This window comes from Bactrocera tryoni, chromosome 2 (genome assembly GCF_016617805.1).
Source record: "Bactrocera tryoni isolate S06 chromosome 2, CSIRO_BtryS06_freeze2, whole genome shotgun sequence".
Classification (NCBI taxonomy): Eukaryota; Metazoa; Arthropoda; class Insecta; order Diptera; family Tephritidae; genus Bactrocera; species Bactrocera tryoni.
The window spans coordinates 24,069,698-24,097,562 of NC_052500.1; the positions used below are offsets into that span (position 1 = coordinate 24,069,698).

The following is a 27,865-nucleotide window of genomic DNA, read 5'->3' on the forward strand; positions in this document are numbered from 1 at the left end:
TTGTATAAAGTAAAAATAGCAACACCAAATGAAATTGAATGACAAGGGAGCAAAAAGTCAAATCACGCAGTTTTGCGGTTTCGACAAACTGAAATTCAATTTTTTATCGTCGCACACACAAGAAAATTGCATGCACACAAACACAAATGTCACACATACATACATACATATATGCAGGCAAAGCGCTGCGCTTTAATAAAGTGAAAATAGTTGACAACTTTGGAAAATGCTGTTATTTAAAAAGTTAGCTGCATATATTATACATAGTTATAACTGTATTTAATGCGTGTTGCATTTAAGATCTAAAGTGAAAATCGTGCAATGCCCGCGTCTAACGCCTCGTGCGCACGAAAGCAGTTGGCATGCCACTTCATTACTGGCCGAGCTAAACCTTAAATTAAGCAATTAACATTAATATTTCCCTTTAGTCTGGCTGACTAACTGACAAGCTGACTAACGGACAGTAGTAGACCGCAATGCCATGCAAATTTTATGTGCTCCCAAATCCGCTTAAGCTCATAAAATTTAAATTTTTTTCTTCCTACCTTTGCTATTTCGTAGTTTTATTTGTGTTTTGTGGCCACACTTCTGCGGTTAATTTGCCTCGACCGACCGACCGACAGTCTCCCTCCCCCCGTTGGGAAACTCTTAATAGCCTCCCCTGGCAACGGCGACCGACACCTAACTGCCGCCGACTGCCAGCTGCCAGTTAAATGATCAACCACAAACCAACGCAAGGTTGTCGTGGCGATAAGCATTTAATTTAGTACAGCCATGTTTCCAACTAATATTTTTTAGTTTTTTATTATTAAAAGTATATTTCCCTGGCATAAACCTAGTCTATGCCGCTTATATATAAGAAAGTATATAAACAAGCACCTAACTATATAAAATTTAAAAAAAAAAATTCTACATCACCCTTTCACTGTCATTCATGTTTTGCCTTTGCTTTTTTCTCTGCTTTTCAGGTTGCTGTTTCGTGACATTTTATACTCGTCGCGCTGCCTTAAAAGCTCAAGATGCCCTGCACAATGTGAAAACCTTAAATGGGGTAAGTTCATAAAACTTAAAATGAATACGCCATATTTTATGTCATTTATTACACTTATCCGCTGAGTTTATCTTCTGTGTGCCTAAGCATTGTTGCTATAAATCAAATTTAAGCGCCTTTTTAATACGCTAATTATATTTAGGAATGAAGACTAGAAAAAACATTAACTTTGGTTGAAGCTAGCATACCCTTAAGTAAAGAAGTGACCATACAAGATCAATTGGATCGGCCAGTTTGTATGGTAGCTATATGCAATAGTGCTCCGATCTGTATAATTTCTTCAGAGATTGCCTCGTTGTGATGGACAATTATTCTTGCCAAACAAAGCCTGGTTTTAGGCAGGTCATTTGTATGACAGCTATATGGTATAGTCAACTGATCTGAACAATTTCATCGGAGATTACATTGTTGCCCTAAAAAATAACCTGTGCCAACTTTTGTGAAGATACATTGTCAAATTTGAAAGCTTTCCATACAAGAACTTGATTCCGATCGTTCAGTTTGTATGGCAGCTATATGTTATAGTGGTCCGATATCGGCAGTGCCGACAAATGAGCAGCTTCTTGAAGAGAAAATGACGTTTGCAAAATTTCAAAACGATATCTTAAAAACTGATGGACTAGTTCATATATAGTATACAGACTCAGCTCAACATACTGATCATTTATATATATACTTTATAGGGTCTCCGACGCTTCCTTCTGGGTGTTACAAAATTCGTCACAAACTTAATGAACAGGGTATCAGAGTATAAAAAGTTTGTCATACAAGGACTTGGGTTCGATCGGCAAATATTAGAACAATAATCTTATAAACGAAAAAATGATATGAAAAAACCATTTCCTCAAGTCTTATTTTGAAAACTTTATAGGATGATCCGTATTGATGTTCCCTACTTTTTCAAGGAAAAAACACAGAAACCTCAAATTTAATGGGGAATGTTTATTATCATTCGAAAGAACATTCTTTGGCATTTATTTTTTGTAGATTATATCTTTCAAATGTTGACCGCGGCTACGTCTCAGATGGTCCATTCATTGAGTTCAATTTTCGATGACTCGTTCGAGCATTTTGACTGGTAACTGGCGCATGACACACGTGATGTTTTGCGCCAAGGCCTGAATCGTAGCGGGATTGTCCGCATAGACTTTAAACTTTATATATCCCAAAGAAAAAAGTCTAACGGTGTGACTTCAAACGATCTTGTGGCCAACAGACCGGCCTAAAATGTGAAATTATCTGTTCACCGAAGTGTTCACTAAATAAATCCATTGATTGATGCTGCGATGCGTGTGAAGTGGCGCCGTTTTGTTGAAACCAAATGCCGTCTCGATCACGAGCTTCAATTTCGGGCATAAAGTAGTCGGTTATCATGACGTGATAACGGTCGTCTTTAGCTGATTCCACCGGCTCACAAACCACATCAAACCGTTGTTTTTCTGGGTGAAATAGCAGCACTTGAGTCTCTTCATTTTACTCTTCGTTCCGAATGGGACAATTTTGCTTGTTTGCATACCTTGAACCAAAAATTGGCCTCATAGCTGAACACAACTTGGCTCGAAAAAGTCGGATCTTCTTGGAACTTCTTCACTGCGTGCTAGATGTGATCTATTCGGTAAAATATTATCCAATAATGAATGCTGGGTCTCAAGGTGGATGATGATGTTGCGAACAAAACGCTCAGTAGGTCGATTATGTTGAGCATAAATTGAGCGTAAAACATGAATTAAGTAATAAAGGTGAACGATATGGAAACGTTGTTCAGGCATAAGTCTTTTCATCATGAAATGCCAAACAGTAATGAACAAAAATAATATGACAGCTTAACACAACTCAGGAGTGATCTCTCAAAAAAAGGCTATAAACAAAAGTAACTCTACTTGGGTCTAGCAATCACAGCAAAATAAGTGCGAACTATACTGATGAAGGATCATGAAACTAAGAGCTGAGATTCTAAGATTTTCGCAAAGTTCTTGAGAGAAAAAGACTCAGCTTGTTTATCGAAATTAATTTTATTCTGAAGGCCTTTGCCATAGGCATATTTACATAGGTGATTTTAGCGACATGCAGAGAAACTGGCGACTGGAGAAAAAGCTTCAGACTGCTTCAGACTACTGCACTCCGTATATTACGGGATACCTCTTGATGTCTCCTGTCGCACAACTTCACATTGAGGTCTACATGTTACCAGTTAAGGAACACAATGTACTCCTCTCCAAGCAGTTTCTGCAGGGATGTTTTCGCCTCCTGTGAACATCAAGAAGTCATTATTACTCGATTACGCCGACGAAAATGAACAATACGACGACCAGATTACGGATGCAATAAACCTTAGACACGCTTTGAGCGCCGTTCACAGTGAAGTCCTTAACACCTTCACCGGCTCACTCTCAGCGAATAGCGTACTTGCAGTTAAACCATCATGCATAGCAAATGAAGAGTACGGTGTGAGAATCTAGAGTGACTCCTGCTTTGTAGTTATTTTACTTTTGAGTACCGTGGGGTAAGGCTGACGTCAGCAGGTACCTACGTAAAACATTCCAGTTGTTGTCAGTACAGTAGTCAAACTCCTACTTATCCAGAACTGACCCCGATATACCAAATATAAGTATAAACTAGGTGCAATTCTTTACATGGTCAGTGAATCCCACTCATTTAACACCACTAAATAAACAGTTAAATATTGTAAGTTTATAGATAATTGAGAACTGCACAAGAAACTGTGATCTATTGTGGTCTCTCGTCTCTACATACCATCTAGTTACTAGCGAATAAGTAAGTCAAGTTTGAGAAGTCAGAGACTTTAGATGTCTAGTGAAGAAACACATGTTCGAACTTTTTATCACTATGTTTCGGAAGAAATGTTAATCGGTTGAGATTTTGATATATTCTTGAAAAGTTTCCAGAATATGCAATATACCCACCAGTATCTCTAGGACAAGTCTCAAGAGAGTTTGATTTATGTTCAGGTTGTACTCTCCCACTATTACTTTTACAGGCCAGCAGTTCGCTGCTATCCGTTCTATAATCCTTGCGGGTCTTCGTCTGCATAGTATAGAAAGGAAAAATCTTTTAAATTTCCTGCTAGCTCAGGCAGCTTTTATCTGTTGCATACAAGATTACGTCACTGAAACAGTCAGCTCTTCGAAAGCTACTACTGGAAGAATAGCCATTGTGTACTAATTGTTAAACATGCTTGAGACAGCCAGACGATTTTGGTTCGGCGCTGAACTGTATATAAACTATAAGTTAATTTTGCTTCCGTAGCTTCATTGTCAACCAAGAAAAACGATTTATATGGACGAATTTGGGAAGCGCTGTTAGAAACGTTAGCTCTTTAACTAAATTTATTCTTTGTTTTGGACTTATTAGACATTTCTAGTACTGTAAGTAGTGTTCTTAAATACCTTTTTTCATGACTACAAATCAAGAGCGTGCCATTTTCATGAAAAGCACAAACTCATTTGAGCTCGCCTTTTCCCTTTTTTTTTTGTTTAAGGCTATACAATTCACGCTTATGTAGTTGTGAAATTTTTCAAAACCAGTCTCTGCTGCCCTAATTGCAATACACCCAATTTATTTGGAACTTTCGCTTCACGCTCCTCGCTTCTCGCTCTATTACGCTCGCAAAATTAGCGTAATTTTCACATTTTTAACGTTGTCTAATTAAAATAAACTTAAAAATCCCAGGCGAAAATGGCGAAATAAAGGACGGGAAATGCTAACGTTTGCATTTAGTTTCGAAAACGGTCATTTTGTGGACTAGCTGTTGGTTGGTGGTTGTTCGCTGGCAAGAGGTAAATACATATTTGCAATGTGGCAAAGTCTACGCGTTGATTTATTGACGCGACCAACCCCATACATTTTACCGAATTTCGCAAACGCCCTGGTCCACCCAGCACTTTATGCATATGCCAACATATCATGAACGGAGTTTGCGAGCTGAAAAAATCCCGCGCTGAAGTGAGGTGGGTTGGCTGTGGCAGGCTTTGTTTTAGCAGGCCGGCGTAGGGCAGCGCGCAGTGAAACTGATGGCAACGTGTCACGTTATAAAAATATATTCACTCTTTAATATTTAATGTATGCATGGCCGAGGCGCTTGGCGCAATGAATAGCGGTCCGTCAATTGAGGTCGCTGGGTTTAGTGTTGAAGAATGCGTACGCCAGTAATCCGTTGTGGATTTTACATTGTTCGCCTGTGCGTACAACGGTATTTTTACGCTGATGACTTCGTATGGCAAAAATTCGGTATTTATAGCATGTTATCGTGCTGCAAATGACCCAGCGCTGTGTATGCGTGGCGTCGCCGCAGGTATGCTTCGGGTGGCATACGCCAATTAACAGCTATAATTTAAAGGTGTCACACATAGTCGGCGTGTGTGTGCGTTGTCGAAATATGTTACCTTAAAATTATATATTTTAAATTTATAACTTGGAAACACCTGTGTAATTTCCTATAAGAGGCGGGTGCTTACATGTTAGAGGTTTTAAATGTTTGCACAAAAAAATGCAGGCGATCTGTTTACTCGGGAAATGTGTGAAGGGTGGCAGAGTTAATTTATGGATCACGCTGAACTCCCAATTTCCGGTATATATTTTGATAATAGCTTCAAAATTTCAATATGTATTTTGAATTTAGTTGATATAATGTACTTCGATACCAGAAAGACCAACCAAAAGATTGTTATTTTCTTTACTATCGTAGACACCGCTTACGCGGTTACAGCCGAGTTAAAAACAGCGCGCAAGTCGTTACTTCTCTTCGCTATTTAGCGAAAATTCGAGATACCAAGTGCAGCCAGGTTTTCTCCACCTGTTCTCTTCAACGGAGTAGAAGTCTTCCGTTTCTTTTGCAGCCATCGACAGGTACTGAATCGAAAAGCTTCAAAGCTGCAATGTTCTCATCCATCCGGATATAAGGCTAACACAGCGCAGCCGTTGTCTTTTGATTCGCTGAACTATGTGGACGTATATTTCGTAAGGGTCATCGTTTCAGCACTGCAGTACTTACCGTTGCCAATGCGCAAAGATCCATAAATCATTCGGAAAACCTTTTTCTTGAACACTCCTAAGACCAACTCAACAGATGTTGTCATCGTCCATCGATCTGCACCATATAGTAATACGGGAATGAAAATTGACTTATAAAGTTTGGCCTTTGTTTGTCGAGAAAGTACTTTCTTCTCAATTGCCTATTGAGTCTGAAGTAGTACCTGCTGGCAAGAGTTTTTCTGCGGTGGATTTCAAGGCTAATATTGTTTTTGGTGTTACTGTTTGTTCCAAGATAGACGAAATTATCTTTAAATTCAAAGTTATGAGCCAAGTCTCAAATGGGAGGACTGTTTGTTAAGTGACACGATTTGCTTCGCTTCCTTATCCAGTCTGAGAGAGTAAGACTAACGGCGCGGGGTCAATGATATCAATATCATCAGCAAACGCCAGCAGCCGCACACTCTTATAAAAGATTGTACCTGCTCGATTAAGTTCTGCAGCGCGAATTATTTTCTCCAGCAGCAGAGTGAAGAAGTCACACGATAGGGCGTCTCCTTGTCTGAAACCTCGTTTGGTATCCAATGGCTCGAGAGGTTCTTCCGGATCCTGACGGAGCTTTTGGTGTTGCTCAACCTCAGCTTACACAGCGGTATTAGCTTTGCGGGAATACCAAATTCAAACATAGCGGCATAAAAGCAACGAAAAGATGGTGTCTGTCGGGACTTTTCTAAGATTTGGAACATGATGAAAATCTGGTCGATAGTCGATTTTTCAAGTCTAAAGCCACACTGATAAGGTCCAATCAGTTTGTTGAGGGAGGCTTTAGTCTTCCGCACACTACGCTCGATGAGACTTTATATGCGATATTACATTTTCCCACGGTAATTGGCGCAGTTTGTGAGATCCACCTTTTGTTTTGGATTGCTAGGCACACTTAGGTTGAATAGCTCGGCTGGTAATTCATTGGCCCCTGTCGCTTTCTTGTTCTTCAGACGGACAATTGCTGTTCGAACCTCATCATATTCGGGCAATGGAAGTCTCTTGCATCGGCGTCAGTTGGAGATTCGGATTTGCCATCTCCCAATGTTACACTTTCACTGCCGTTCAGCAGACTAGAGAAGTGATCACTTCATAACTTTAGTGCGCTCTGAACATCAGCTACTAGATCACCATTTTAGAACCTACATGCAGAAGCATGCTTCGGGCTTGAAACCTTTCCATCGTCGCCTCATCTTTTCGTAGAATTTTCGAGCATTACCTCTATCGGCCAGCTTCTCTAGCTCTTCATACTTGATGAAAGATTACTCTCCCCATAAATTGTAGGTATTGTGTGTTCTATTCCGGTCTTGCTAAATATTAGGAGCTCACATCAGGAGTCCTCTCTATGCACACATACAAACTTCCTCCATTTTTCTTCTTGAAAACGTATGCCATAGATCCTTATACATAATTCTAGTACTACTTAACAAATCTGAAGGAAAAATTTGCTGCTCATGTTTTAAGAAGTGTGTGGGATATTGTCCCGATTACGAATTTGAGTTTAAAAACATCCCATCATGTACAGCTATTTTTGACATTTTAGTAAATGTTGTTGGTTTGATCCCTACACCTCTCGACTACAATATAGAAAATCCTTGGTGTTCGAGAATTTTTACTATCATTTCCAGTTTTAGCAACCCAAAATTAGCATGAAACAGCCTCGAATATCATAGTCGCAAAATGTATGTAAACTAGTGTTATTAGCCGTACAAGGAAGTGGAAGTAGCCTGTCAGAATTGTATCGTTGAGCGCAGACTTTCGTCTCAATCGTCAGGGTGGCCTCCTTATTAAGCTTATGAACCATGTGTTCACTACTAAGTTCTCGTGAAATCTTTCACCTTGCTGGAGATAACTTCACACTGTTTGACAGGCTTTCCTTTCATGGTATATAGACGATTAAGGATGGAAGGGTTCCGGAAGTTTTTAAAAGTTTCGGAAAGGAAGTGTTAAAAATTTCTTTCTGGTAAAATTCACAAAGCATTCCGCAACACTCTTTTTCAAAGTTATATCAAATTCACTGAAAGAAACAAAACCCTTTGGTGGTGCCTTCAGGGAGTATGACAAGAGTCGTAAAGGTATCTAAACTTGAATGTCGGGACTGGCGCTGAATATTTATACCGGCTCCGACATCGATTGTAAAAGCTCTGAGGCATAGAATTAATATAAAATATAGGAAGCATTATGGCTTTAATAAACCCATAGCGTGGGTAATAAGGTGTAAAAAGCTGAATATCTCGATAAGTATTAATGATAGCGTTTTTGGCCTTGTACCCTTTTTATAGCAAATAAAATTTCTTAAAAATTTGTCATATACATTTTTTCTATAGCTCTTGTCATTTACTAGATATACACAAAAAAATGCGAAATTCTTGGAAAAATCGTGTTTAGAGCCCCGACCTACCTCGCCGGTGTGAGTTACGACTTTGTTGCACTGGGCACTTTTGTAGAGTGAACAATTTTGAGAAATATGCGTCTAAAGTCAAAGCGATGCCATAAAATACCTCTGATCTGTAGGAATTTAAAGATAAAAACTCACGATTGTAGTGTATTTTCTATGGAAAATTTTTACATGCCTTGGTCCAGGTCATAATGTTAATATTAAGGGCTAAAATTTTCAGGGAATTTTTCTTAGTGTATTTCCAAGGAAATTTCATAACAGGACTGAAAAAAATTAATAGCTCAAAAAAAAAAAAAAACACCCTAGTTGGTATAAATTTTTACAGTTTGAAGTGAAGCAAAGTGGTCAGAAAAACTTCGAAACTATTTTCACTATGTGACCATACTTTCATAGCTTCCAAAGCGTACAACCTCGTTATACGTGTGCATTAAACCCGTAGACGAAGCCGCTTTTGACCTCGAAAAGTTATTATGAAAATTATGGAAAGTCCTTCATCACCGAAGTAGGTCTCTGCTCCCTCGTGCTACAGCATATTAGCATGAAGACACGAAAATAGTTTTCCAAATCGGATATGTAGATTTTGTAAGGGCGAAAAAAATTTGCATTCCATTCAAAATAAATAACAAACTGACATTTGAAAATGCAACGCAAGCGGAAATTTTATGGGAATTTATCGACATTGGCAGAAATGTCTTCGTCGGAATAAAAATCAAGCGCAATTCGACCAAGTGAGTGTGTGTTTGTGTTTTTTTTTTTTGCTCATTTCTTAGGTTGGCCGAGTGCAAAGTGCAGAGCGTCACGTCGCTGCACACGAATGACTACGTAATTTGCATGCAACCGTCTTTCTACACGCGCACATGCCGGAAATGCTGAAACCCAACATGGCACGCGTGTGTGACGATTGTAACTGTGTATGTGTTGTGTGCATGCTCTTTGAGTCCACACATGCATACATATGTGAGTTTGTATGCAAAAAGAGTTCGTTTGATTTTTGTAGTGTTGGCATTTCGCTGTGGCAGCAATTTTAAATCTATCTTTCCTGCTGATGATGACAGCTCAGCTGAGTTTTATATTTAATGACGTTGCCCTTTTCCCGTTAAACATAACTATTTTGAAAATTATACCCCCAGGGACTTAGTCCAAGTTTTAACGTAAACTTAAAGAATTCTAGTAGTTTTTAAATTCTCTCGAACGTATAGAATTTAAGTAAACAACAAAAAAAAAACAAATGTTTAAACCTTCTGACCTTGGAGCTAACATATATCTAAGTTGTTAAATATGACAGTCGACAGAAGCCTCTCAAAACTCATAATAAATATTCCGTATCTCATCGCGAAGTAGGTAAGTAGGAGTGTAGCTCCTTCCTACCATTTTGATATAGAATTCGTAAGACCTTTAAATATTGCTATCTCGTATCATTGTTATAATCAAAAGAACATAGAGTGGTTCTTGCTGAAACTGGATACTTTTTGAATATAGAAATTCAAGATTTGACACCTTTTGGATTCCAAGAGTTCTATGTCGGGTTTGTGATAGAGCTGGGCGCTCACAGAAGAAGTTTAGAACCATTTTCTTACTCGTATGGAATTTAGATCGAAGGACCTCTTTCGGTTCACTCTACGACCGTAAGATCTCACAGCCGCACAAGATCTGGTTGTTGACCAGCGCCTGCCGAGCTCACTGGAGCTGCATAAGTCTACAGCTAGAACACAAGAACAGATTGAAAAACCGGCGCGCTTCCAATTTGATGAAATTGTGGCAAGGTGTCCTCCCTAGAAAGCTCATCGGCGATTCCGCTATGACCGGACCCATATAAGTCTATTATGCAAGAAGCTTGATGTGAATGCACATCGCTTTGAAGGGAGCCACGCTTTGGAGCAGTGCATCTACTGTTATCTTGATGGCGGCCACCTACACTTGAAAGAAACTACAGATAGCCGGAAAAAAAAGGAAATAGCTCAATGCACCTCTCTAAACCTTACTATTTTGTAACATTCCAATAGCTGCTTGGTGTGGCACATTCTTCTTGCCTGCTGACAGTGCCGTTCCATCCTCACTCTCCCCATTTATGCACCCACACCCAGATCAGGTGTACACGGTTGCAAACTGACAGGCGGTTCAACCTTCCTATACACTTTTCCACTAATGGCGATTTGACTTCGCAAGCTGAGATCGCTTTTAGTGCTGCTTGACTATCGCTGAGTATGGCGATACGCTGGTTGTTATAGTTGTGTTGGAGAGTAATTTCTGTACACTGTCTTATAGCGAAGATTTCTGCTCGCAAGACGCTCGAAAAATATGCCATTGGGTTTGGATAACTTGTTATGCGGTTCCACAATGCCTACTCAATTGCTTGCTCCACTGCCTTCCGGTGTTTTCGAGCCGTCAGTGTTCCACTGGATAGTGCTGCCCCTTTGTAGTAGGTCGAATGAGGAATCACTTCACACCGTCTTACTGCCGAGAGTAGCTTTAAACTTTTTTGTGAAATTTAACCTCTTCGTAACGCCGTCACTTGCAAAAAGGACCAGTGGTGTGTCTGCTCCTAAGGCCTTCATTTGTTAAGATGAAATTATTCTCCCTTTACCATATACTTCTGCTGTCATGAGCAATATGGTATGCTTCGCTGCCTGTTTGATCATTAGATGGAGCGGTGTGAGCTCCAGCATGAATTCAAGTGCTGCGGTTGGGCAATCTCGCATTGTCCTTGAAGCGTAGATGCAAGCGAGTCTTTACAGTTTCGGTAGTTGAAGACCTACCAAAGACTGCGTTGTCTTCGATACCCAAACAATTGCTTCATAAGTGGCAGTATACTATACGATCATGGTATATAGCCACCAGATGATATCTGGTTTGCAGCTCAGGACCTACCGGCTGGGCGTCTGCATCTGGACAGTGTAAATTCCACATGCCTATTCCACTTGAGTCTAATGTGAGGCCTAGGAATAATGCTAAGTTTCCACAGAGTTATAGATTTTCACTGCTATAGAAAACTGGACGGTTCAGGCAGTCGATCTAATCATATTTCTAGCTCCATCAAATGTCACCAAAAGATTGGATGTTAGAGGAGCCACGTTGGTTGATAGTTAGACCAACTTCTAATTCTAAGCAAAAGATAACTTAGTTTTATTGTAGATATTATTGACAATACTTGCATCATATATTTCACTTCCTATTATTCATTTCATAATTATATTATATTTTGCGATCAACCACCTACATTATCGCCCTTTTGTCGCACTAACCAACTTCTCTCTTGAAATTTTTACTCTGGCAAATTAGTTATAGTCGACTAACTACCATCAAACTAACCAAAAGCCGTGTATTCAAAAATAGTTCACTGAAACTGTTGAAACTATAGTCTAGAATTAATACTACATTCACTTCGAGCACAAATATTTAATTGTATTCATATTTTGGATTGTAAAATAAATTCATAATCCCAATAATCTAAGAATTTTGACCAAAATTCAAAACATTTTCTTTGTAATTTTATTTCAGATGTATCATCCCATTCAGATGAAGCCCGCGGATAGCGAAAATCGTAATGGTAAGTCACTGCACAGCTTTTCATTTCCCAACTGACATACCGTAAACATTTCGAAACTGAATTGAATCGGCAGCTGTGCGTGCGTGCGGCTGTTAAACGCCTAAATGTATGTTGGGAAATATTTCAACCGCTGCTATTTAAATACTAACACATTTGTTATCACTCCAGCTGCGAATTTGTGGCACAATTTTTGGCTTCAACACTTTTCAACTCCAGTCCTTTTTCCCCAAAACATTTCACTCCGTTTTTGTTAGTTTAGGCGAGTGTTGCAACGGTATTTGCTTGCTGTTGATCGAGTGTTTGGCGTTTGAGTGAGTGTGAGGAAGTAAAATTTAAACGAGTCAAAGTTAAAAAGTGAATGGCAGCAATTCCAAAGCGCCGAATGCCCATCAAACATTCAGCCAACAGAATGGCAAATAAACACATTTATCGCCACTGAAACATGACGAATGTTAGCCTGCGTTGAGCTAAATGCTAGCGCGCTATGAATGATGGCATTTGATGCTGAGTATTTGACTGCCACACATACATACATAGCATGGCATAGTGTTGAATAGCACAACATAGCTTCAAATGGCATAGCACAGCATGCCGAAAATTTACGATTGTAGATAAGCGCTGCATCAGCGTCCGTTTATGCATTATATATGTGTATGTGGCGTATATATCCATTAATTGTGATTTATGTTTTGACGTCGTCCGGTTCAATAACTAACCACAATTTTGGTTATTTATATAATATATAGATCTGGATATCTTTGGTGGTTTAAAACTGAAAACTGCGAAATAGTTGGTGGCATTTATTCCACAATTTTGTGCTTAACATTTAATAACTCAAATAAAATGAAGTTTCGAAAGTGTCGCCTCAATCTCAGTATAACCGAACATTCTGTACTCTTCTAACCCACAAGGATTAAAGTCAGGGAAGTAGCTTTTGCCACATAAGACTGTCTCGGGCGACCTTTCAACCGATTTTATTCAATCTTAGCACAGCACGTTCCCTCAATTTTTATTACTATATACTGTGCCCAAAAAAATAAGGTGACATTGTATTTATTTTGAAAATTCTTTATTTATTCTTCCAAATCAATTTCATCCCCTTCCAAGTAATCCCCTCCCGATGCAATGCACTTATGCCAACGGATTTTCCTTCAGTTCCGTCTTCGCTGCGGCTTGAATCTCCTCTATCGTATAAAAACCGTGTCCCCGGAGCGGTCTTTTGAGCTTGGTGAAGGGCCAGATGTCGCACGGTGCCAGATCAGGTGAATACGGTGGTTGCGGAACGATATGGGTTGAGTTTTTGGCGAAATGATCACGAATTATGAGGGCAGTATGGGATGGTACATTATCATTATCGTGGTGTAAAAACCAAGAATTGTTTTTCCACAATTCCAACCTTTTTAGGCGGATAGCGTTACGCAAACGACGCATAACGTTCGAATAATATTCCTTGTTGACTGTTTGACCGGTTGGAAGGAATTCATAATGCACAACACCACGATAATCGAAGAAAACAGTCAACATGACCTTGATTTTTGAGCGACTTTGGCGCGATTTTTTTGGTCTCGGCTCTCTTTTGGCACGATATTCGCTAGATTGATCGGTTGTTTCGGGTTCGTAAGCGTAGATCCAAGTCTCATCGCCAGTTATAATGCGTTTCATGACACCCTGGTAGTCGGAAAGCATCGTTTCACACACTTCATCCCAGTGACAAATTACATTTCTATATTTTAATTTAGTGCTTTGTTAAGGCACTTTTCGGTCAATGTCGTTATGTGGGCGTGGCAGTGGTCCTATTACGCCCATCTACGAACTCGTATTTTTTTTTTCTAAAGAGCACGTATACCAAGTTTCATGAAGACATCTAAAGTTTACTCAAGTTACAGTTTGCACGGACGGACAGAGAGACAAATACCCGGATTTCAACTCGTCTCGTAATCTTGTAATGCCATGTTGAGATTGATTTTATTTTGAGCTGAAGTATTCGTCATACAAAAGTCAACATGTTTAGCGAACTTTAAAAAGCTAATTTTAATACTTCATCTAGTTCCTTAGACTGCAAAACTCTCAGGTATCTAAGCTCTAAGTTCTGGGTAAAACTAGACAGAAGCTTAGGAATTGTTGTAGCCTTTTTCTATCACTTTCTGCATGTATCGGCGTTACTTATGCTCGTCCGGCTCTCATATGATGTCAGTAGATTGTGATTTGTCATTTGGTCTGCAGTCGTTCTGTAGTCCCATCGAGATGGTGTAATTAAAACAAACATGTGTTTTTCTTCCGGCCTTTTGTACATGATCAAAAGGCATCCATCTCACCCATGTGTCAGTCCTTTCGGTAATTTCGATTTTAGTTTAGCGGATGGCACTTTTCACAATCTCATCAGCTCTTTCGTTTCCTGGAATTCCTTTGTGGTCTGGAACTCAGTTTCGAACAGCCATTAAATCTATTGCGTTCATGATGAGATAAAATCCGGCCACTCCATTTGACATTTTTGATTCGCTTGTTTATATGTTGTAAGTACTGCTGGCAAGTGGCATGCTCCTGCGCCATCCACTCTCTTTTCTGTAGTGTGACTTGAAACCTTCTCTATCAAATAAAATATAGGGGTAAGTGGTAAATGTTAACAACAAACCCACTTATTTTCCTTCTGTAGGTTAGTTTAATGAGCTATGACCGAATCTTGTAGCTTATTTTGCTTTTTAGAGCAGATATTGCAGTTGTTCATAGCGCTCACGTTATGCCGAGAAAAGGAGTCGACTTGAGATCCACCTCGGCTTTCAGTTTCCTCTTTGCTGATGGATTGATAAACTTTTAGATTCCTGCAGTTTATCTGCTATTTCCTATTCATTTCATATTTTTCTGCTGTCTGACATATTTGGGTCTGACTTCGTTTCGCTCATACTAATTTTTGCCGTCCTTGCTTAGCCTTAACTCATAAATATTATACTATATTTTCAATCACCTTCGGTTACTGCATCGAAGACTTTAAATAACGTACCATAGCATGGTAAAAAATATAATTTTAATTATATAATCTATATTATATAAGCCACATATGTATAACTCACATTTGTTTCTTGCTAGTAGGCAAAGAACTACCAATCAATTGACGAATCTTTGCCTCAAGCATAAAAATGCCGACCGAAATGATACACTGATTGTTGTCACACCTTTAAAGTCTTGATATTGTTATTGTGATTTGTGGTACCTTAAGGATTTTTTATTATATAATGGGTAGAAATTGCTGTAGAATTGTGGCTTCATAGTAGATATAAGAATCACAATGTCTCAACAGTCTTCATCATACACGACGGTTCCAAGTCCATGTTGTAAAAGAAGGAGAGGTAGATGAGCGCACCGAAAGTTGTCTATCGAAAGTGGGGCATAAGAGCAAACAATACAATTCGATAAGTCCCTGCTTGAAGGGAGATAGACATGCATGCCTACTCCTAAACTGAGATTGAGAATTGCATTGGCGAATATCGAGCTATTACTGATTAAAAACTAATACTTGTACATATATATTTTGTAGCTAGAGCGAACCACCACTTTACCTTACGTTAAACATAATAATTGGTTGAAAGGTGTTAGTTTGGCTTACTTTGACCGAAAATAAGCCCTGAATGTTGGAAACATGTCTTGTGAGCACCTCTTTCACGAAGCCAAGCAACTAAACTGCCCTCGAGAACCGAAGCAGATTCGTAAATACAATTTGTTATCGGGGAGGCCTTTGCGGTTCAGAGGTGCGGAGCGAAGAGGAAGAACGTATGCGATCTCCGCGACATAGGTTCTACACAGGCTCTCTTATTTCGGTTGTTTTTTTTCGTTGTAATTGGTTTGTCATCGCATTAAATGTCACTTTAGAATAAGAACCACTTTTAATAAAAAGCACGATCGATCGCCTTAGCCTTGTTCGCGGCTGCATATCCACCATATGACTATGCAGTACTGAGGTTCAAACATTGTCTCCAGCAACATTAGAAGAAAGGTTTTTGTGAAAGCTCTCACACCTCGACACGCAACACCATAGCTTCGAGAGGTTCGTAATGTGGAAAAGGGTTCTGAAAATATTCATTAACCATATAAATATATATTTTTTGCGGGTGAGGGGATGGAAAATGCCTATCATCAGTGCTGTCGTTACAGCAACGATATGTGCCACTTGCAGATCATTATAAACCGTACTCTAAGGAACCTTCGCTCAACTTGGGACCACATTTGCATTACTTCATATGGCGGTGGTTTAATCTGGCTATTAATAGAGGCTCCATTTGTCGTACAATAGCAAGGACACTTCACAAAGTAAAGGGAGGAGCCGGACCATATCAATTTGACTTAGTTCGGGTACCTATAGTTACTTCGTTATACTAAAACTTTAATAGATTACCGTTAACATTTCCACATTCAGTATCAAAATTTCATTTAAAAAATTCCAGTACACGGCAATATTTGTGTTTCACTTTATTCATGAGCATAATCATTAAGCACAGCGCAGTTAGTCCCTGCGGCACGACGCTCAGCTCCAGCGGAACTCAACATTCCTACGGTGTATAATGTTGAAAGCTCATTTGCGTGTATCCGCAACGCCTTAATTCCTCGACAAAGGTATGTCCGTATGTTCCCCGTGTTACGCTGGTGCCACCGAGCAGCTGTGTGTGAATTTATATTGCGTGGGTGTGCGCAATTTGGTTGACTTTTTCGCGTTGCTCGTTGTTATTGTTGGCTTAGTCATGACAGCCACTGTGGCTGGCGCTCACTCCAGCGCCCACCTAGATTGCCATTAGCGAAAAGTGGGGAACTGGGCGACGTGTGAAATTATGTTAACAAGTATATTTAATTTACCAGCGCATAAAAGCAACAAAAAAACCAAAAAAAAAAAAAACAAAGAAGGTAGAAAAAACTAAATGAAACGTACAACGAACACAAAGTGGCAGTCCCCAGGCGCTACGAAAATAGTTTAACAAACCGCGCTAGCTACTTTTTGAGCGTGTGCTCTATATATTAGAAAAGTTACTCCTGTTGGCTGATAAAAGCAACAACAAATAACTATTTCAGCATTAAGCGACTCGCGCTGCATGTGGCATGAATTCTCTGACATAATTTGAATAAAGAAAAAAAAAACGTTTAAACTCACTTTATTCGGTGGAGCAGGTGGTGAGGAAAGCCGCGAAAGATAATTAAATTAAATGTGTGCTGTAGAAAAGTTCATAATTTTGAACGAGAATCGATTACAGTATTGGGTGGTAATATTCGCATTTCGTAAATATATTTTTAATAAAATTTTAATTAAACAAGACAAGAGATTAACTTCGGTTGCATCGAAATTAAATATCCCTCACGGGTTCATTTTTTCATTGGATTAGATTGGATGAGGTCAGGTCGTCAACATCCTCCCTTGCATGGTCCTTCAAACAGCGCCGGTTGTTCTGGCTATAGTGCATCCTGCACCGATGCCGTTGTCCTTTGTCGTTTTCTGTGGTCGTTGCCTTGTCGTAGTTGTTGCTGGATTTAATATTGGGCTTTTTGTTATTGTTATCTGACTTATTTACCTTACGACTCTTGGCTCAACGCGGTGAGCGGTCAGTTGTACGTATACATATGTATTTGGGGAAACATAAAGGTCCGCCGCGCCAGAGCCCCATGAAGCGTAAGGCCATTGGTATTTCCCAATTCGGCCAGGTGTTGGGAAGTCTCCGTTAGAATACATCCGAATTAACTTAGAGATTAACCATTGCAAGGCAGCAGCGCTCCCACTGGTTTGGGGGTGCCAAGTATGCCTTGGGGCTTAAGCCCCTGCGCCACCACAAGGTGCCTGCCTTTCGCAGAGAACGCTTCAGGTTTTATCTAATGCCGAATTTCGTGACTGTACCTCATCAAATAAAATAGGTTTCCATACAAATACTTGGGTTTGATCGGTTAGTTTGTATGACTATACGCCATAGTTGTCCATTATTGGGAGTTTCGATAAATGAGTAACTTCCTAGTGAGAAAAGGACGGGTGCAGAACCGCAGTTCAATACCTTAAAAATCAACATACTAGTTTGAGAATATCTACATTGACGGACAGACAGACTGAAATGGCTAAATCGGCTCAGCTCGTCATACAGTTCATTGTTATATATACTCTATAGGGTCTCTGATGTTACCTTACGTGTTACAAACATCGCTGCAAACTTATTATATTTTCATAACCCATTTGGAATAGTTCTTTTCTAAAAGCAAGAATTATTTAATATCAGATCTTCTATTTCTGGCGTTTACATAGCCAATTTCTTAAAATTTAACCAATATTCATAGAGAACCTGTCTTCTGACCTTACGCCAACTGCCGCCCTGCAGTCCTCTCAGGACAGTATGAGTAAAAACATGACTGTTTTTCTTCGGATCTATTGCTGGAGCAGAGGTAGCAGTAGCAGCAACAAACTTGCTAGGGTCCTTGATGGTAGTAACTTCTTTGAAATCCATTTCGGTGGCAGCAGTAAAAGCCAAAAAATTCTCGAAACCATTGACAACACTGTGTGGTGCCGAAGCAATAGTTGGGTAACCAGTCTGTAACGATACGGTTAAATTGGGAAACACCAACTTGGAATTTCGAACGCAGATCTTCGGACTTAATGTCCAAGATCTCAGGTGAGAAAATGGGACCAGAGTCGTATACTTGGGTTATGGCCAATCCGTCGAGTTCAAGCTTAACGGCTACAGATATAGCGAACCTTAATCGCTAAGTAGTATTAGGTGGTAAGCGCCTTTACAGAAATGTTTAAAGTCTAAGATCTAGGTGGATTTTTCTTATAATGATGGCATACAGTATTCGTACTTTGATTTGTGTTTGCTTATGTACAACCCTTTCAAATATCAGACGGCTCTTAGCAAATCCTCAGACTTTTACTTTTACTTTTACCACTAAAGTAATCTATGCATAAAAAGCCTTGGAATACTGTGTCAAGTTAACGTCTGCATAAAATCCTTTTATCAATCCATGAACCCGATTCAATATCAAGTTTCTCAGATTTCAAACTAAAAGTTTAGCATTTAAAATCGTGGTATTTTTTAGATACTGTTCCGATAGTATTTAAGTGGAGGTAAACCGGATGGATGTGTATTTTCAAGTAGTCAAGAAGCATAATACAACTACAAATACAGCTAGTTTTTAGAAGAAAGAGATCTTTGGTTTCTTAGGATCTCTTAATATGTGGGGATATTGCTTCACTCTGGGTACTAGGTTTATAAAAACCTATATTTCTGCCGCTGACGGGAAATATCGATTTCTTTACGAAAGTGAAATAAAGGTAACAGAACTGAAGTTGGAGTTTAAATCGGTTAAGCATTGCTGACTCGGTTCTACTAAAATTTTTCGGAAGCGTTTGAAGCCGTTAGAACTAAAAACGTAAATTAATTTTTGTTGGACTTCCGCTTTTTGCGGCGATTTTTGTGTTGTTTAAGTGACTGATTATGGTCCGCGAAATCATACAATTGTGATTTTAAGTGTTAACGTTTTTCAAAAAAATTATAATTTTTTATTATTTTATTAAATTCTACAACACTTCTAGAATATTTTCCTAAACTTTCATGTAGTTGCGAGTAATAGTTTCGAAGATATAACATTGAGAACTTGTGCGGTCGCGGCTTAATTTCGTTTGTTTTGAAGTCGGTTGGCAAGATTTCTCGAGAACTACTTAACCGATCTTCATGAAATTTTACACAGGGCTTTGCGACATAAATTGTTGAAAAAGCGCTGGTTTTTATCCGAGGAAACTCATGTAAGCCCATTAAGAATCCAAAAAACCTCATCTAAAAGTTAAAACCTTTTCAAAATGTCAAGAACTCTCCTAATGAATCTAGCAATCTTGCCAAACACTCGAAAACTCAATTTGTATATATTATTTTTAAGCACTTCTTATTTGTCATGCAGAACTTCAAAGTGACTTACGTTTGCAATACCAAATTTATCAAATCCTTGAGAGCGCATTTGAGCATATACTTACATATCTACATAAATACAATATGTATTATATTTTTGTGCGATGCAAAAGTGTGGAAAAACATTCAATATTTGCATTTTTGCTGACTTAGTCGAAATTGTATCTCAACAGTGCGACTGGAAGCCGTCCAAAATGATGATGTCGTCGCCTTCCGCATTGTAAATCTAAATATCATTGAACTTTTCAATACACCAAAGCAAAAATCCACAAAAACATGTTATAAAATAAAATGTCTGAAGTACCTATTCGCCATAAAAATGCAAAAATATAAAAACCGAACCGAACGAAGACAATAGTGTAATCATATTGCGCAAGCGATGCGCCGCCAAGCACCGCGCTACTCTCTCTCCAATTCAAACTGCGCCGTGTAGTGCTCGAGGACCTGTCTACATACATACTTACATACGAGCTATGTGACATAGCGGCGGTGAAGCTGGTGGCATGACACCAACTTTGTATTGGAAACCGTAAACAAAAGCAGAAAAATTACAAAACGAACAACTGCAGCGAGGGGGAAGGAAGGAGGGAGAAAAAAAGGCGACGCTTGAATGAAAATAAAATTGGCGACGACGAACAAAACAAGAATTGGTGGAGAATAATAAAAAATCGCAACAATAACGAAATGCGCAAAAAACAAAAGGAAACAAAATGGCAGCGAAGAACAAAACAAAAGCGGGTTAAAAAGAAAAGTGAAGAAATGCGGAAACAATCGTAACGGAAGGTGGCAATTTAATAAAATGCTTGAGTAGGTTCAAGTATGCGGGCATAAGACGCGAGCGGCGAAGAGTCGCAGGGGACAGACATATACACAGCAAATTTATGTAGTTGTGTGTTGCACGAAGCTGTGTCGCTGGCTCTAACGCGATATTTTGTGTTGGATGTGCATGTAGTGTGTAGCATAGTTTCTGGCGCAAACACTCGAACCATTATGTCGCATACTACAGTTATTTTTGTTTTCCGATTGCGCTGCTGATGTCGAAAGCATGCCAACCGTCGCTTGCCAAACGCTGATCGCTGTCGTTGACGGCGTTGACATATATACTTACATATACATATATATATAAAAATATCTATATTTATATATCGTATGTAAAAGCCGCATTGGAAAACTCCAACTGCGAAACTACTTCTAAATTATTTTTGACAAGATTTGTTGATATTTAAATGTGGATTTTACGAAGAACTACCAGAAAGTATCTTATATAAAACAAACTATTAAGCTTCGTTAATAATTGTAAAAGAAGCCTGTTTCCTGCTTGCTTTCATAACTTCACAAGCTATCATATATATCTGTCAAAAGCATTCAATAACAAATAATGACACTAAGTTGTCGTAGCTCCTTTTCCACTTGACACTTCATCTAGTCTCTTGAACTGTGAAGGTCTTAGATATCTCAGACGAGTTTTAGATAAGGTTGGAGGGAAGAAAATTAGCCTATTCCAGCCTTCTTCTTGCACTTTCTTCATGTCCTACTCCTACTTAATAATGCCAATTTCTAGTATAGTTACACTACATTGAGTTTCTGATTTAGTTATACAGATTTCGAGATCGATCGATCTGTCGAGTTTTATTTTAAGAAGCAGTAACCTATATAATAAAGTTTCAAATCCAAAAGCGACCAACTGCTTACTGATTGGTTGGGCAATAATTGGACTTTTATTTAGAGGTAACTATTAGTTATTTTCAACGCCAGTTTGCTGTTCCTCAGCTTTGCATTTGATGGTTGATTAAGAATAGATCTCTGAGCACATGACGAATCATTCCGCAAGATATACATATATGTACATACGTACAAAGTAATCGTCTTGCGTTCACCATAAATATGCTAGGAGATGGCTTTCAGTTCAGGGTCTGGTACCCAAAAATGGCTAAAGTCGAGGCCCATAGACTAAATTATAAGTTACATTTAAAATGTTGAAATATTTACTATTTTAGTCTAAGCAGTAGGAATTGAAAAACATTTTTACTCTCTCTGGTATTGGAATGGGAACCAAGTCGAGCCTATGAAACTTTGAGATGCTTTGACTGAGTGTAAGAAGTTCGTTAGACTTTTTGACATTCAGTCTTTGTCAAAAGCAGTGTACGACAGCGAGGCACCTAACACTTGCTGAGCTCAAGTGAAGTTCAATTGTCTAATAGTAAATCGCAAGATAATAGCGAGTTCCTTTTCCGCTCTCAGTCAGTTAGTGTCCAAAATAAAGTATCTCTTGCAAGTTCATTAACTTTTCCGTTGTGTATAAGAAAGTAAAATAATGCTATCGATAATGAGATTAAGGAATTCTCATCTTATTTCCGAACTTCGATCGGCCGATTGCCAGTTAAAAGTCGTTTTATACATTTAGCATATATCTAAGGACTCTTGATAAAATAACTTAAATTATTTTATGAGTGTAGCTTCTGACTATAATTGACATGATGTCTGTAGATCAAAAAAATATTTAAAAGCAAGGTTTCAATAATATTTCCCTAAACGACAGATTTGAGAATATCTAGGATTGTTCTATTTGCAGCTTCATAAAAATGTTATGTCGGGAAAAGTTATTTTGCTAAATTTCCGCATAATTTATTTATATATAATACTGTTTATACAGTAACCACTAGTTATAAGATGAGCAGGGCTATTTAACTCACTTAGAACTTGGTAATATACTAGAAAGGCTTCTTCGATTCTTCACTTGTCTACTTGTTGTTGTTTGTACTTAAGAATTTTGCAATAATTATCTACTTAGATTAGAGACAAATGTAAATATGTGACCTTACATTAAAGTGGTATAAATGCTCGCTATACCAGTGGTTAGTCTCCAAATTTTATACACCTGTATGCCGTAAACTAGTGTCTTTTCAATATATAGCAGTTTTTATACTTTATACCAGATTATTTGATTTCTACCAGTTTTCATGCCTGAATTGGTGGTCGTAATGAAGTTCGGAACGTTTTTTTCAGCCATTCTTGGTTCACTCGCGCTTTGTGAGACGGTGCTGAGTCTTGTTGAAATGTCCATGGTTTGCGACCGAAATGTTTGTTTGCTCACGTCTTCAAAGCAGCCTCCAGAACACTTTCCCGATAATTTGTCACATTTACTTTGACGCCAGGCTCGATGAAAACAATTGGAGAGTGCCCATCTGCGGCCCAAACCATTATTTGTGGCGGGAGCTGCCTCCTGGTGGCCAACCGATGACTTTGATTCTCGTATGAACATTAAAGTGGTATAAATGCTCGCTATACCAGTTATTAGTCTCCAAATTTATTATATAAATTATTTGATTTATACCAGTTTTCATGCGCTCTTATTTGTTCTGTTTATAGTGTATATATATCTGTGATAAATTTCGATTATACTTGTTGTCGGACTCCAAATTTTGTACATCTGCTATGCGTAAACTATTATATACTCTATTTATACCAGTTGTCATACTTCAAATGGTAAAACCAGATTCCAATTTTCAGTCCAATAATAATACACGATTAATACGAATTTATACCAGTAATCAGCCTCTAACTTTTTAACAGCTGAAAAGACGAAACATTTTATTTTGATATTTATACCAGTTTATTTCATTTATACCAGCTACTTTGATTTATACCAATTGCCACACTCCAAGTGGTATGACCACTCGTCGTAGTATATTCCTTTTATATCTACATATACATATATCCATAATTTATACCAGCTTGTTTGCATTATGCCAGTTGTCAGCTTTGGAACATTTAAAACTTTTGATCAATTGCAAAACGTAAACTATTATTTACTTGATTTTTACCAACTTCTTTCATTTATACCAGTTACCAAACTCCAAGTGGTATTCTTTTTATACCAATTTATTTGATTTATACCAACTTATTTAAGTTATACGAATTGTCAATATCTAAATTTTGAACATACGAAAGATGTAAATTATTAATTTTTCTATTTGCATAACATTTTTTATTTATACCAGTTTATTTCAATTATACCAGTAATTATATATCGAAATTCAAATATTATAATGACGAATTTTATTGTTTTTTAAATGTATACCACTTTCTTTGACTTATAGCAGATGTAAAAATTTAATTTTTTTACTTTGACTTAATTAGTAGCCATTTTAATTTCAACTATAAAAGTTTATTTGATTTATACCAGCTAATTATCTTTATACCAGTAAAATTTATTTATACCATTTGTGCGTTCTTTTCTCAACTCTCTAACTTCTGCGTATCTGTGACTGTTAATGCAGCTTATTTTATTGAATCAACAATTATCCATCGGAGCGGATTTTATTTTACTTACACATATATTTTTATACCAGTTTAACTTATTTATACCAGTTGTGTGTTCTTTTCTCAACTCGCTAACTTTTTCACATCCATAAGTCTAAATGCAGCTTATTTTACTGAGTAAACTCTTATCCATCTGAGCAGCTTGAGTTTTTCCTACAGGGCTTACATACTTGATTTGATTTGTCTCCATCCTTTGTACTCGATTTTATTTGCTCTCATTTTTCATATAATGTATGTTATTATATTTTTGTTTCCCCATTATATTTTGATGCAATTTCCCGCACTTAAACATATGACGCTTTGTCGATTTTATTACATTACCGCAGTGTAAACTTTTCTCACGCCCAAAATGCGGCAACACAGCACAACAACATATTGTGGCGATAATATGACTTGTGGCTTTTTGCACATGCAACGTGTACACGTAATCTTTATCGTGCTAATTTGAATTTGCCCACACATACATGCACACATACGAGTATGTATGTATGTTTTTGTGTGTGTTTTGCAAGCGTTTTCCTATAAATAGCAAATTCAGCACTTCAACATTAAGCTCGCTATGCCATTGATTTTCCCAGCAAATGCAATATGCAAATTAGTTCGCTACCTAAAAACATTGAAATGAAATTTTTCTAACACCAACGCTGTTGTTGTTGCTGCTTTACTTGCTTTCTTCATATTGTTGTTGCTGTTGTTGTTGTGAAAAAGTTGCCTTCAAGGTTAGTGCTGGCAATGCGCGTTGCATTCTACATATTTAATTTGAATTTTTATTATCCTTTTGCCCATAGTTGAAGTGTGCATATTTTTGCAAGACATTTGCATAGCGATTGCATATTCAGTAGCCCGCTACTGCTGTTGCTGCCACATTGGCTTGGCTTGCATTCTATGGCGCGTAGAGTGCAGCGTCTTCGCTGAGTCAAATGTGGCTGCTCATTGAATATGGAACACCGAGTTGACTCACGCTTGGAGTCGGTCAAATTGAGTGTTATAAGTGCATTACCCAAGTAACCATGCACATACACGCACACATACATGCATATGCATACACATATACATATATATTTCATCTTGCATACTGTCAAATATCGCATGTTGACTTTTCATACGGTACTTATGTGCATATACAAGTATGACGACATAAGCATATAAATATATGCCGAGCGGGTATTTATATGCTTAAAGGAGCATGTCCTTGGGTATAAATGCCTGCGCATACATAAGTAAATAAAAATATGCTTGCATAAAAATAAGTGGAGTTGACATTTGCATGCGATGACATTTTTTTGCAAGATTTTCTGTTTTTTTAGAATAAATTATTTTTATTTGCAAATGGATTATTTTTTATTTCATTTTTTCTATTTTGTTTTTTCTCTCGAAGTTTCATGCTATCGAAATGGCATTTTACTTATTCTTATGTCTAAACTAATTGCGCTAGTGGTTGTATGTCACTTATGGGATTTCTTAGCATAATAAATTCATTTGTAATATCAATGGCTAAGTGGTAAAAGTAGCAGGAAATGAACTTATTAAGTAACAAATAAAAAGGGTATAACCGAGCATTTCATACTTTTTCAACTTGCGAGGATTAAAGCCGGCTTGTTAAAATGGCGATAATTATATGTAATATATGTAGTATAATTTCAGATATTTTCGACATTAAACTGTACTATATTCAGTATAATATATGTACGTTCAGTTAATTTTATTAAGCTTTTTTACATATTGGTTGATTTGGACGGTATAAAGTCAACCGAAAGTGTGAGAAACTTATATGATATGGGAGAAAGGGACAGTTTTGTTATTACAGGGTCCGACACTCGAAGTGTAACCAATTAAAAAAGCCATAAATTCGGTTTGTAAAATTATTCTTATTTGCTATACCCTAAACAGGGTATATTAAATTTGTCACGAAGTTTGTAACACCCAGAAGGAATCGTCGGAGACCCTATAAAGTATATATATAAATGATCAGTATGTCTAGCTGAGTCGATTTAGCGATGTCCGTCTGTCTGTCTGTCTGTCTGTCCGTCTGTCTGTCTGTCTGTATATATACGAACTAGTCCCTCAGTTTTTAAGATATCGTTTTGAAACTTTGCAAACGTCATTTTCTCTTCAAGAAGCTGCTCATTTGTCGGAATGGCCGATTTCGGATCACTATAACATATAGGTGCCATACAAACTGAACGATCGGAATCAAATGCTTGCATGGAAAACTTTCACATTTGACAAGATATATTCACGAAATTTGGTATAAATTATTTTTTAAGGCAACAATGTAATCTCTAAAAAACTTGTTCAGAACGGATTACTATAGCATATACATAGCTTCCATGCAAACTGAACACATAGTTACTAACAGAAATGCACCTGTGTAGGGTATTTAGCTTCGGTGCAACCGAAGTTAACGTTTTTTCTTGTTTTAAAGCAAAAAATGTGTGAAAGTAATCATAAATTCGGGATCAATTCGCTTTTGCTCGATATGACCACCTTTTGCCCTAACTATGGCCGTGAGACGGTCAAAAAACGAATCGCAAGCTGCCCGAATGTGACTTGCCGGTATTTTGGCTCACTCACGGACAATGGCTTTCTTCAGCATCTTGAGATTGGTGTATTTTTTACTTCGGACCTTGCTCTCCCTAATGGCTCAGAGAGAATAATCCATTGGATTCGCATCTGGTGAATTCGAGAGCCATTGTGTGGTCGTAAAGAAGTTCGGAATGTTGTTTTTCAGCCATTCTTGGTTCACTCGCGCTTTGTGAGACGGTGCTGAGTCTTGTTGAAACGTCCATGGTTTGCGACCGAAGTGTTTGTTTGCCCGCGGCTTCAAAGCAGCCTCCAGAACACATTCCCGATAATATGTCGCATTTACTTTGACGCCAGGCTCGATGTAAATAATTGGAGAGCGCACATTTGCGGTGACAGCGGCCCAAACCATTACTTGTGGCGTGTGCTGCCTCCTGGTGGGCAACCGATGACTTAGATTCTCTTATGAACGGTCGGTCAAGTAAACCCTATCGTTTTGAGAGTTTACTAATTGCTCAATTGGAAAAATTTTTCGTCAGAAAACACAACGTTCGGAATTCGACCAAGCGAAGTCACTGCTTCGCTCCCTCAAATCTTACTTGTTGCTGGTTCGGTGTGCGATCATGGGCCTTTTGGAACTTGTAAGGCTTGACCTTGAGCTCATTTTTCAAAATGCGTCGGATGCTGCGGTCGGATATTTTCAGTTCTTTAGCCATTTGATTGGCACTTCCTGGTGGATTTCGCTCAAGTCGCTTCTTCACTTTCCGAACCATCTCACGTGACGTTGCAATCTTTTGTTGACCACCTTCATGGCGTTTTGCGACGCTACCAGTATCATTGTAAGGAGTGATGGTGCGATGAACAATAACTTTATTCACATTAAGGTGTTTGAGCTCACGAACAATTGCTGGCTGTGATTCTCCAGCCAAATATAAAGCAATCACACTATTACGTTTGAATTCCATCGCTGAACACTTTTTTTGCGTTCACTTTTGGCAAAACTCTTTTGTACACTTGTGAACAATACTCCGAACTGTCATTAAGCTAATTTATAAACAGCTGATTCCAGTGCG

At 38.2% G+C, this 27,865-nt stretch overlaps 1 protein-coding gene across 4 annotated transcripts in view; it reads left to right on the forward strand.

Moving 5' to 3' along the window:
• The window catches only part of LOC120767613 (CUGBP Elav-like family member 2), a 216,205-nt gene that overhangs the window by 104,746 nt on the left and 83,594 nt on the right, over nucleotides 1-27,865 (forward strand). For all 4 annotated transcript variants that reach the window (XM_040093766.1, XM_040093767.1, XM_040093768.1 and 1 more), the window contains exons 3-4: nucleotides 969-1,051; nucleotides 11,979-12,027. In XM_040093766.1, coding sequence (XP_039949700.1) covers nucleotides 969-1,051; nucleotides 11,979-12,027 — 132 coding nt within the window. The remainder of the gene's footprint in view (nucleotides 1-968; nucleotides 1,052-11,978; nucleotides 12,028-27,865) is intronic.